Below are 12749 nucleotides of genomic sequence, written 5' to 3'. Positions count from 1 at the left end.
TGTGTGTGTGTGTGTGTGTGTGTGTGTGTGTGTGTGTGTGTGTGTGTGTGTGTGTTAATGATATGTAAGAGTGTAGTGTTAGTATGCTGTGTGTGTAGTGAAACTGTATGTTGGATTGATTTTAAGGTATATTTGACCATTCATTGTAAAGAAAATCCATCCAGGTTTTCTGGGGTTTTTTTTAATCTTCTTTCTCATGCTAATGCCTTAACTAGACTCTCCAGATTGCAACTGAACCAAAAGCAAATATAAAATGTGTTGCACAGACCCAGTGTTGGGAGGAATACTTATGCTGATAAATCTAATCTGTTTGGGTCTCACTACTCATGACCACTGTCATGCAGATGCGTTGTAGATATAACTACTCAAAGATCTTCTCCAACTGCTCCAATTTGAAGACTTTGGAGTGGCCAGAGGATAATAACCTGATTGTCATTCAAATTTTATTTGCTGTTCTCGGATCCTTGTCTTTTATTTTGAACAGTTTTGTTCTGATTGAGTCAAAAAATGCTAGTGGAGGTCAAAGCCCTTCATTAGTTTTTGTTCGAAGTTTGATTGTTGCTGATGCCCTCATAGGGTTGTTTGGCGTTGTGAAAACAATATATATAGAATATCGCAAAATTCGTTCTATTGATTGTTTTCTGTCAGAAAGCCTTCTTATTACAGCATCAACAGCCTCAGCACTTTCTTTGCTCTGGTTGACAGCAGACAGTTCTGTGAGGCTGTCACGGCCGCTTGACTTGCAGTTTCATATGCACAAGAAAAATGTCATTGCTCTCATGGTGATTGTTTGGAATGGTTCTTTTATCATTGGATTCTCTTCTCAGATGGGATGGGTGTTGTTTGATTACACATGCTTGTTTTTCTGCTACTACAGTTCCACATTCTTGCTATTTGTTGGAATACTTTGGAATAACTGTGTTTTCATCACTATTTGTTTACTTATTTATTATCAATGCCTAAACCGACGGATACAAAACAATGATCACATCCTTACTCTGAGTAGTAAAGAATACAAAAGATATGCAGGATTGCTCTCAATATCAAAGTATCACATTATAGTATGGCTGTTGACATATCTGCCTTTGATATTTTACATTGCCATTTCCTATTTCTGTGATGAGGACAATACAAAGCCAAGTTATACAATCCTCTATTTTTTACTTCTACCTCTATTCAAGTCTATTACATGTGCTGTTCTTCATGCTTATCAATGCCAAGAAATTAATAGTGTGGTAACTAGCCACTGGCACAACTTTACAATCTGCTGCTGGAGATATTGCTGTCAAAACACGTCTTCTACATACAACATTGGTTTCACAGCAAACACTATGGCAACTGCACCCATCCATATACAACACTCTTGCCAGACATCTAATTCCCGACCAACACTATATGATTCGGACAGATCTTTATTTGCTTCAAATTACAATTTGGTATCAAAGCAGTCATCCATGACTGTTCATTGTAATGACAATCTTTTATTTGAGCAAAGTTCTGTAGAAATCGTGACACGTTTATAGCTTAAAATAAACCACATGTAGGTATATATGTGTTTGTGTATACACATGCAACTCCACTACAAATGAACGTAACATATTTGATGGCATAAAGGACATGTAGGTATAATTAGATGCATCTCAATTCTAGCTGTGCATATTTATGAAAAACAGTTTCTAGCATATCGATGCATGTAATATAGGCCCAGCTTTGCATAAAAGATCTGGGATAATTTTTGGAGACATTGGAAGGAAACAGTGTGTGTCTTGTATGCCATCAAATACAGCAATTCATTTCACTTCTTCAAGCAAAGAGACTAATATTCTACTAACATATTTGTGATATTTATGTCTTTAAAAAACAAAAGAAAACAGAATATATATATATATTAATCTACAAATTGGCTGTACCCATGATATTGCAAACTTTTAAAGGAATGTCACCATTCTCTCACAACCTACAACTGCTGTCTCTTGTCATATGCTGAAATATGATTACTAACTTCTAAGTTTTTATAGAAGTTCACAAAATTGAGTGAAAATGGACTTGTTTGAAATTTTTGTCATCCTTAATAATCTTACTGTTTTTATAATTTTTATAAAAGCAAGAAATGTTAATCTACATCAACCTTTAAGTTTTTGGTTGACTTCAAAATCCACTTTCAATTTAAATGGGATGTTCTTTATTTACTAATGCTCTTGATAAAGACATGCCCTTCACAGCACCACATTTTATTAACCTTGCAACTTCATATCTACTTAAGAAATAGTATTTCTCATGTAGTGGTTTTTGATTTAGTAAAATATACAACTGTGTACTCTGTGCTAAGTTTATTTATGCTCCATCAAAGCTTTACCACTGTTTAAAGTTAATGATGATGATGGAATATTGATGCTGAATAAGAGATCCAATGTCCAAGTAAATGTGGTATCTGCTTTTTAATTAGTAAATTATTAGTTAGCATCTTGCCACCTTCTTGCTTAAAACTTCATCTCTCTGAATTTACTGATTTACTTTTTCCAATCATCAGGAAATATATCATTTCTGTTACCTATCCTGTTTTCCCACTTTATTTTCCTTAAAATTCTTATACCAGCTTTGTGTCCCAAAGCATTGTTTCTTAGCTGGAGCACACCATATTACATATACTCACTGATGCACAATTTTTTAACTACCAATACATGTAAATAATCATATTTAAGCAGCTAAACACACTAATTTCTCTTGCCATCTCACTATGTATTTCTGAAAAAAGGTACTTGACTCAGTTTGATGTAATTTATTGTTAAGTTGTTACAGACCTCACTTGAAGTGTGAAAGCAGCCATAAAAATATTGAAGTCAAGTTAGTCTGAAACACAATAGGTTGTTAATGCTGTGTAAACTATCATTGCTCTGGAGTGGAATTTCTGTTTGATCATTGTGTACTTGGTTATCAAATAAGAATCAGAGTGTATAATAAAAAGCTACAAATGAAAATGCAATGAGGGCAATACAATGCCCAGTTACACAACACAATCTTCTATTGCCTTCATCTCCATTCAACTGTTATGTGCACTGTTCTAATAGTGTCAAGAATTCCACCATGTGTTGGTTAGTCACTGGCATAACATTACAATCTGCTACTGGTAACATTGCTGCTTGAGCAACTTCTATGTTTAACAATGACTTTACAGCAGATGACATGTGACTGGAAAAATACATTAACTGGACAAGAGATATATCTTTTAAACAGACTTTTCAAATCCCACAAATTCTCCAGAATTGCAGGCCAATCTAGTTATTATTTTCTATTTTAGTTAGTTATATGTTACAATTGCATGTTTTTCCTATTTTTATTATTATTATTATTATTATTATTATTATTATTATTATTATTATTATTATTATTATTATTATTATTATTGTTCAAAGGTGAAATTCATGAGGAAATTACTCTGTGAAGTGTGTTTTCTTGCTAGGCTTTTGAGAGTTTAACTTTGGTTTTATGGCATTAGACAATTAAACTGTTGAGAACAGATAACGTGATGATCCATGGCTGGTACTATAGACAAATGATCTGATACTAACCTTACTGATTTAGACTTGTCCAGTTAAAGTTATACTATCTATCTTTGACTGTAAATGCTAACAGCCTCTTCTGAGAGCAATATTTTCAGCAGCACATTGTAATGTCATCTACAACAAAACGTCTCCAACAGAACTGAACTCAAAATCTATTAGTTGTTCTCTAAACCATTCACTTAGCCATTTTGGTTCTACAATAAAGACTATTTTATTGTACTTGCATTTACTAAGAGTATTAATTAATTATCTTCGAATTAGAAACAAACACATCTAGCATATAAATAGACATGAGTTATTTGGTTGATAACAATAATACAAATAAATATATACATTTGGTTGACAATAATGCAGAGAGATTCTGTTCAGGCGTTTGACAACAGGCAAAGTCACAAATCAAACTAATGGATACATGATACGGTCACTTCCCTATTAATTAGTCAGTCTCGTATGTTCCATGAAGTGGTCGTTTATATTTCTAACAAGAGCTAGTACAGTTTTTTGTTTTTTTGTATTGCATTTCTTTTAGAATTAGCATTTTAAGTTTTTACTCTCATAATAATTGTAATTAAACAAAAGAAGACACTGTGTTTTGGGTTTTTGTATGAGCCCTTACAAATTAATAAACTTCCAGTTTAAACCAGATTGACAATATTTTCACAAACTGTATCAATAAAATTATATCATTGTTTTTAGTTTTGTTTACTTTAAGTTTCTTAATCCTGTGGCAACAATTCTGTTAATTTAAACTTCAGAATTAACTCTCTGCATTCAGTGTTTCAGGTAGATTTTAAGTATATTTGTAAATAAATGCTTTTTGCTTTAATTTTTGTCAGATTTCTACAAAATTTTCTATTATAGTTATAAATACAAATTATTAATACTATAAATATGTTTTTTTACATAATTCTGAATTTTTAAGTAAAGAGGAATGAAAACAACTTCTATGATCAGTAAATTGGAAATAAAAGATAAAATTAAAAAAATATCGAAGACTTGCACAAATGAATTCAACTTTAATTGCTAAAAATTGATCTTCTTTACTTTGAATGTGGAGGAAATGATATTTATCAAACAGTCCAAATATAGATATATATTGCAAGTATTAGAATCATTTGTTGGACTGTAGTACATTTCATGTTTCAAGCAATGCAGATGTTTTTCATGCTATTTGCTGTATGGTAAGTATGTGGAATTTCAAATACAAATTCTACCTATTGTAATTGTATGATGACTTCAATTGATGAGTTAAATCTCTTTATTGTAAGTTTACTTGTTTTAATTTTCAGTCCCTTACTGTCCACTTTTTAAAAATTTTATGCTCCATACAAAAAAATATTTTGTCATGGTATTAGTAATGTTTCATCTTACCTATCATAACTTCATTTAAGTTTTATTTCATAAATATTTTCTTACCTTTATTTCAATTAATTTTATATTTATTTAGCCATTGTGTAGTTTCATTAATTCATATTTTATATGTTTATGTAAGAAATGACTTTACACTTAGAATTGACAATTGCTTCCTTGATAGAAACTCCTTTATTCAAAGTTGAACTTGTCTGAAAAATATTTTGAAACTCATTTCAAATATTAGTGAATGGAAGCAATGCTGCCCTTCCTAACTATGAGAAAATTATTTCACCATGGGGTATATTTGTTTGTTTTTAGATTTTTGAATACTTTCACAGCTGAACTTCATTATGTTTACTTTTATTACTGTTACCAAGCAACAGTAGTGTTGGAGGCAATACTCGGAATAAGGTATTCAAGAGAAGCCATAGGGAACTGAAAATGTTATGCCTATTAAGTGGTATCCATTAAGATGGGAGCTCTCTAATGAGGCAACATCTACCCTTGTGAACACTTTTTCTCTTACAACCTCCTCATGACAAGCTGTACATGTATATGTATGCATGTTTGTATGCAAAGACAAACATATAATTGCTTGAGGATTATTTAACACTATAAAAGACTGATTTTCATTTCTAACATTTTAGATGTAATGAAAATAGTCATTCATAGCTGCTGTATCTTTTACCTTTTCAATGGAAGCCAATATAGTTCTTGTAGAGATAGATCTTCTGAAGATCTACACTTCTAAGTCATCAACCTGAAATTCCTTGCTTTTGAGAACTTCAGTAAAAAGATTTCATTCATATCAGCTTTACACTACCTCCAGACATATTTTGAAGATTCTCCTGTGGGAACATAATCCAGTGTCCTTGAATATCATAAACACACATTCATTGGTTACAACAAAGATATAAATTTTCATTACTCTTCCTTTATGCATAAAGAACACACAACTAACACCTTACAAATGTTACATTTCTGAGTATCTGATGATCTACCATGGTAACTTTATATCTGCAACGTCACCAAAATTAAGCTCTCAGGGAAAAAAATCAGCTATGATTAGTTGCCTATCTCTACAAAGCTGAAATATGAATAGATCAGCTGCTATGTAGACAAGAATAATTGACCACATTCTTCACCCTTTAGCATTCATATTACTTGGTCAAATGTAATGATTATTTATTCACATTATTTCAAATTAATCATGCATTATCTTATAGCTTCAAGATTTTGATAATGTGATTGTTCATTTTTAGAATGATATTGTAGGTTGTATGTGAGATGCTGCATCTGACCAGTTTGGACAGGTTGAATATTTGGGCCAGTTTAAATGATATAGGGTTAAATACCTTTCTAATTGATTGTCAGCCTCATTCATCAACACACTACAACCATCTTGCTCATAAATTTCTTCTACTCTCTGCATCTTCTGCAGTGGTTCCTGATTCTCCTTCACTCAGTTTCATTACATGAAAATATCTCCTCTTTGTTACTTTTTCACTCCATCCAAACATACAATAAACACTGGTTAATACATTCTTCTCAGAACTCCATTCTTCTCAAACATGCTCATTGCCTATGATTTTCCTATAGTAATCACTCTATACAGATTAAAGGAAATAATCATTACATCAACATGAACATCAGCATTATCAGTCTGGGACAGCCTGCAAAGATCATTGGCACTATCTGTTATCCTCCAAGTAGATATTATTATATGGTAAAAAGAAAAAAGAATAAAAACATGCAAATATTTATTATTCATTGTATCTCCATTATAATTAACCAATCCAGATGGAGAATGGATAAAATCTGTTGCTTTGAAAAGAAGACCCCTAGCAACTAAAATAACATTGTGATAAATTAACTGACTAGGAATGTTTCTATGAAGGTTTTACCATTGACATAACCATTATCACTCCTACACTCAGGCTGATTGATTGGCTCAAGTGATACAAGCTGAAAGGACTTTGAGTCCGATCCATTGGCCTGATGCAACAAACGTTTTGAAGTGTAAGAGCCAATCAGAGATCATCTTTCAGTAGCTGTAATGTAAAACTATATGATATATATAGTTTTACATACTTATAAAGTAGTTTTAGGTATTTATCCTTTGTTTTCTACATGCACCCATCATTTTCAATTTCAACAGAAAAAAATACTTTGGTCTTTTTGGCTACACATACCAAAACACATTGTGTCTGAAAAAAGGTTAATATACTTGTGTGTCTACAGGACCGACAAAGTAACTTTGCTTTTATAGTCTGTATCCTAATGTACTTCATCTTGTTGCAATTTTTGATGAATGTGAAATGCAGGGATGCACACAATTTTTGTCTGTTTTGTAAAGCATATCCGTTTTTCTGATACCTATGTATTTGCTTTTAAATGCGCATATATGTATGTGCATTTCTATAGGCATATACTATTATAAACAGTCTCTCTTGTGCACACACATTGATAATAAGATAGTGAATGCTACCCACTATTGACCTTGACAACGTAAAGTTAATTATTGTAAATCATTATGACCACCACCATTACCACCACCACTGTTGCTACTACTACTATTGCTGCCACCACCACCAGCAGGTACTGCAGCAGCAGCAGCAGTACAGTTAATGCCACCATGCTATCAGTAACAACAGCAGCAGCACCATCACCACTACTACCACCAATACCATCACCACCATAACCAATGCCACCACTCTTCAACTAACTGCGCAACCCCTTTAATGATTTCTTATTTACAATATTCTGATCCTGAAAGATTTTCTTAATGTTTATCTTTCATTTAGCTTTTCATTCTTCCTTTTCCTTTCTTTCTCTCTTGTTTCAGAAATCATTTTCTTCTTTTCCTCTATTAATTTGCTCTCATTCTCTCATACTTTCACTCTTTCTACATAAATGTTTTATTCTTTTATATTCTTTCCATTTAATTCCTTCTTTTTGATTTTTTTTGTTTTTGTTTTTGCGATTCTACAAACTATTACATTTTACACTTTTTAAAGAATTATGATTTTCAATTCATTACGTAATTCCTTAATCCAATCAAGAACTTAGTGTAAGAGATGAAGAATTTAGAGTATCCCAGAATGTTGTAAGCTAACGAATTCAAGAATTCTCCGGATGAGTCATGGAGAAGTTAATGAGTAAATGGTGTGATTAGAACAAAGCGTAAACTTCAGATTGACCAACAAAATTGCTGGTTGGCTTTGTAAATCTTGTTAGATGATTAAAGTTTCAAAAATGATGAAGGATAGGTGCAGGCGTAGTGTGTAGTAAGAAGTTTGCTTCCCAATCACATGGTTCTGAATTCAGTTCCACTGCATGGCACTTTAGGCAAGTATCTTCTATAGACCAAAGTGTTATGAGACAAAAACTGCAAGAAGCCCATCATATGTGTTTGTGTGAGAGAGAGCATGTGTGTGTGTGTGTGTGTGTGTGTGTGTGTGTGTGTGTGTGTGTGTGTGTGTGTGTATTTGTGTCTGTGTTTGTCACCAATAATTAGTGTTATGTTTATGTCCAAGTAACTTACAGGTTTGCTAGAAAAGACTGATAAAATAAGTACCGGGTTTTATAAAAAAGTACTAGATTCATTTGACTAAAAATTCTTCAAGGCAGTTCCCCCGCATGCCTGCAGCTTAGTGACTGAAACAAGTAAAAGATAAGAGGAGGCTTCTGAGGGAAAGTATGAATTGTAAGAGGTATCTAAGATGTAATCACTCTCTCTGAGTATACAGGAGGTAACAGCATTAAATACTGTCAAGGCATTAGAGAATAGTAGAAACTGCACAGATACAGTTTAAATATGCATCACAGATTTGATATTTCTCGTGAAGCAGTCACTGAAGAATTTAACAAGAAACTTACAATTTTAATCCACAACAAGAGAAAGATGTTTGACTGGAATTCCCCATTATGGAGTTTGATGAGCTGAGATAGATATATATGAAAAGTTTAACCCTTTAGCATTCAGATTACTTTGTCAAATGCAATGTTTATTTATTCACCGCCTGACTGGCCTTCGTAGGATTTTCGAGCGAGATTGTTGCCAGTGCCCCTGGACTGGCTCTTGTGTGGGTGGCACATAAAATACACCATTTTGAGCGTGGCCATTGCCAGTACCGCCTGACTGGCCTTCGTAGGATTTTCGAGCGAGATCGTTGCCAGTGCCCCTGGACTGGCTTTTGTGCAGGTGGCACATGAAGTACACCATTTTGAGCATGGCCGTTGCCAGTACCACCTGACTGGCCTTCGTGCGGGTGACACGTAAAAGCACCCACTACACTCTCTGAGTGGTTGGCATTAGGAAGGGCATCCAGCTGTAGAAACTCTGCCAAATCAGATTGGAGCCTGGTGTTGCCATCCGGTTTCACCGGTCCTCAGTCAAATCGTCCAACCCATGCTAGCATAGAAAGCGGACGTTAAACAATGATGATGATGATGGTTGTTTTGAATTAATCATGCATTAACTCGTAACTTTGAGATTTCAATGATGTGACTGTTTCTTTTTAGAATGACATTGTAGTCTAGGTATGAAACTCTGAATCTGGTAAGTTAGAACATAACACAGATAAAATATTAAGGCCGGATATGGCTGGTTTAAATGCTAAAGGGTTAAGGGATGGGTGTATGAGTTCTTGTGAGGAGGAAAGTTTCTTACAAGCAGAATCAACTAAAATGTCTCAAAGTAGGTTTGGAGACCTATCAAATTCTACATGCAATGAAGCAAAGTATTGACAAGAGATTGTCTGTAACAGGAGCGGATCACCTAATGGCTCTATTAAGTGAATACTGGTTGAGTGCATGTGACTGTGGAAACAATTGAAAATGTCATACTTATTAAGATGAATATCTTAATACGAACATGTCTTTGGAAGAGATGACATTTTACATAAAATAACGTAACTCAGTAAAGATAACAGACTAAACAGTATGTTAAATGAGTTATCCCATGCCTTTCAAAATCATCTGCATTTTACATATTGAGCTTCAAATTGATAAGCCGAATGCAAGGTGGACACCAACACTTCTTTCCTTAGTACCCCACCCCCTTTCAATTCACAGCACAGAATGTTCCGAGAATTTCTGAATCTCTTTCATGGTGACAAAATGTTATTCATTCCATTGTAAGTTGCAGGGATGGTTGTGTGGTAAGAAGTTTGCTTCTCAACAACATGATTCTGAGTTGATTTCTACTGCATATCACATTGACAAGTGTCTTTGACTGTAGCTCTGGGTTGACCAATGACTTGCAAGTGAATTTCGTAGACATGAACTGAAAGTTAAACTTCATAGGTGGCTTCATTTTGGATAGAAATACATGGAAGTAGGTTTGCCCAAGTAGTATATGCATATCACAGCCACCATTTTAATACATATGTGCTTGTTTGTTTTTGTGTATATGCGTTCATGTGTATATATTATCCACCATACCATTTTGCGACTATGTCAGTTATCATTATCTTTCAGATTTTGTTCCAACTGGTAATAAATGAATGCATCTTTTGAAACCCTAACCAAGACTCATCACTTGTCATAACTATTTTTTATTTTTTCATGTTCTACTGCTTTATTTTTCCATTTCACTATCTCCATAATTAAAAAAAAAAATAGTCACTCTTCTGCACCCAATCAAAGCTCCCATTTCATTTTAGTTTTTCTATATACTTGAAATAATGGATCCCTCTTGTATTGCTCATATTTTGTCTGAGAATTAGAGACATGAAACTGAGATATGAAATATGAAGTATCAGCTTCAATAAATAGAACATATGTGAAGGACAGTCCAAAAGTCATCAATCTCACAACTACAAAAATATGAAATGGGGTTGAAACATAAAGTCTCATTCTTCAACATCTTGAAAGTAAAAAGAGAATAGAATCATTCAAATGCATTATATTTTTATCACTGTTAAAACAGTATATAGCAGACCTATTTTCAAAATGTCAAAAATGTTATCTAATTTTTCATCAAAGAAAGTATTACTTCAGCTGATATTGAATGCCATATGGATGGAATCTACACAAGTTTTTTCACTTTGTTTAACACTGTAAAAAATAGTGCACATTGTTTTGTATAGGTAGAGAAGCACTTGGCTATGATGAATGTTAAGGATTATCCAACTACTGATACAAGCTCTCTAAAGATTATCCTTGTGAGGAAGAAGTAAATAGTGATTACTGTTTTAATCAAAAGAAATTGTAGCAAGGGTTAATAGTTATAAAAGATTAAAAACAACAGTTGTCTGCATTTTACATATCGACCTTCAAGTGTATAAGTTAAAAGCAAGGTGGGTACCAACACTTCTTTTCTCAGCACCCAACCCCTTCTAATGCAAAGCACAGACTGCTACTAGACTTTCAGGGTCTCTTTGATGATGACAAAATGTTATTCCATTGTAAGTTGTAGGTATGGGTGTGTGGTAAAAAGTCTATTTCCCTGCCACATAGTTCTGAGTTCAGTCCTACCTTGGCAAGTGTCTTTTATTATAATTTTGGCTTGATCAATACCTTGTGAATGAATTTGGTTGACAGAAACTGAAAGAAAGGCAGTGAGCTAGCAGAAACGTTAGCGCACCAGGCGAAATGCTTAGCGGTATTTCGTCTGCCATTACGTTCTGAATTCAAATTCCGCTGAAGTCAACTTTGCCTTTCATCCTTTCGAGGTTGATTAAATAAGCACCAGTTATGCACTGGGGTCGATGTAATTGACTTAATCCCTTTGTCTGTCTTTGTTTGTCCCCTCTGTGTTTAGCCCCTTGTGGGCAATAAAGAAATAAGAAATTGAAAGAAGCCCATGTGTGTATGGTAAATAAAAAGTATGGTGATGGTGGAGAGGGGAGCAATATGTTTGACTATCTCCTCCTCCCACCACAAAGCAGTACTCCAGCATGGCTGCAGTCTAATGACTGCATGAAACTATTAAAAGATACAAAAGTAAAAGTGGAGACAAAACTATGATCTTATGTTTTGACTGTATCAAAAGAAAAACGCTTTAAATGGCTTTGTCCATGTGAACCTTCTCACCACCATTGGCTCAAAAAATGTAACAGTTTTGGGGATTGTGAGGGCATCTTGCCATCTTGTTAACTGACTTGAAGTAGAGAAACACTCAATATTATGATTATTTATTCAAAGAAAATAAATATGTAAAAATAACTTTCAGAGAGAGAGAGAGAGAGCTGTTCCTTCATAACAATATCCCACATCCCACTACTGGTATTGCAAAGATGGTGTATTTTGAATGTGGTTTCACATAAATCATCACACCTTCACATACAGCCCCCATCCACTGTGGGCCATTTTATTTTTATTCCAAAATCAAACCTGGGCTGAGAAAGAAAAAATATTTTACAAACTGTGAGAAGCCAGGAATATTTATATGATGGCATTCAAATGTTAATTTGCTAATGAGATGCAGAAACAAGTGGATTCCATCGAAAAATATTGATTTAAAATTTTGGCACAAGGCCAGCAATTTCAAGGTAGAGGGTAAGTGAATTACATCAACGACAATGCTCAACTGGTACTTATTTTATCAACCCCAAAAGGATGAAAAACAAAGTCTACTTGGGCAGAATTAGAACTCAGAATGTGAAAACAGATGAAATGCTGCTAAGCAATTTGCCTGGCACTGACATGCTAATGATTCTACCAGCTTGCCACCTTTGATTCCATTGAAAAATATTTAAATTATTTCTTTTGAATTTATTTCATTTTCATATTTAGGTTAAGATCCTTTGAATTTTCTCTCAACACACACACAATTGTACACATTTTGTAACATTTTGCAGCAGATTTTATGCATACATGTATATATAA

At 33.8% G+C, this 12749-nt stretch overlaps 2 protein-coding genes across 2 annotated transcripts in view; both read left to right on the top strand.

The window, feature by feature from the left end:
• LOC128249507 (adenosine receptor A2b-like) overlaps window positions 1–4282 on the top strand; it is a 24735-nt gene extending 20453 nt beyond the window's left edge. Inside the window, exon 2 of the mRNA XM_052973265.1 lies at window positions 225–4282. Coding sequence (XP_052829225.1) covers window positions 327–1523 — 1197 coding nt within the window. The 5' untranslated portion in view covers window positions 225–326 and the 3' untranslated portion in view covers window positions 1524–4282. The remainder of the gene's footprint in view (window positions 1–224) is intronic.
• The window catches only part of LOC106883807 (uncharacterized), a 158537-nt gene that overhangs the window by 124168 nt on the left and 21620 nt on the right, over window positions 1–12749 (top strand). The window lies entirely within an intron of this gene.

The sequence above is a fragment of the Octopus bimaculoides genome, chromosome 15 (genome assembly GCF_001194135.2).
Source record: "Octopus bimaculoides isolate UCB-OBI-ISO-001 chromosome 15, ASM119413v2, whole genome shotgun sequence".
NCBI lineage: Eukaryota > Metazoa > Mollusca > Cephalopoda > Octopoda > Octopodidae > Octopus > Octopus bimaculoides.
The sequence above is the reverse complement of the archived record's forward strand: the minus strand, read 5'-3'. Positions and strand labels throughout refer to the sequence as shown.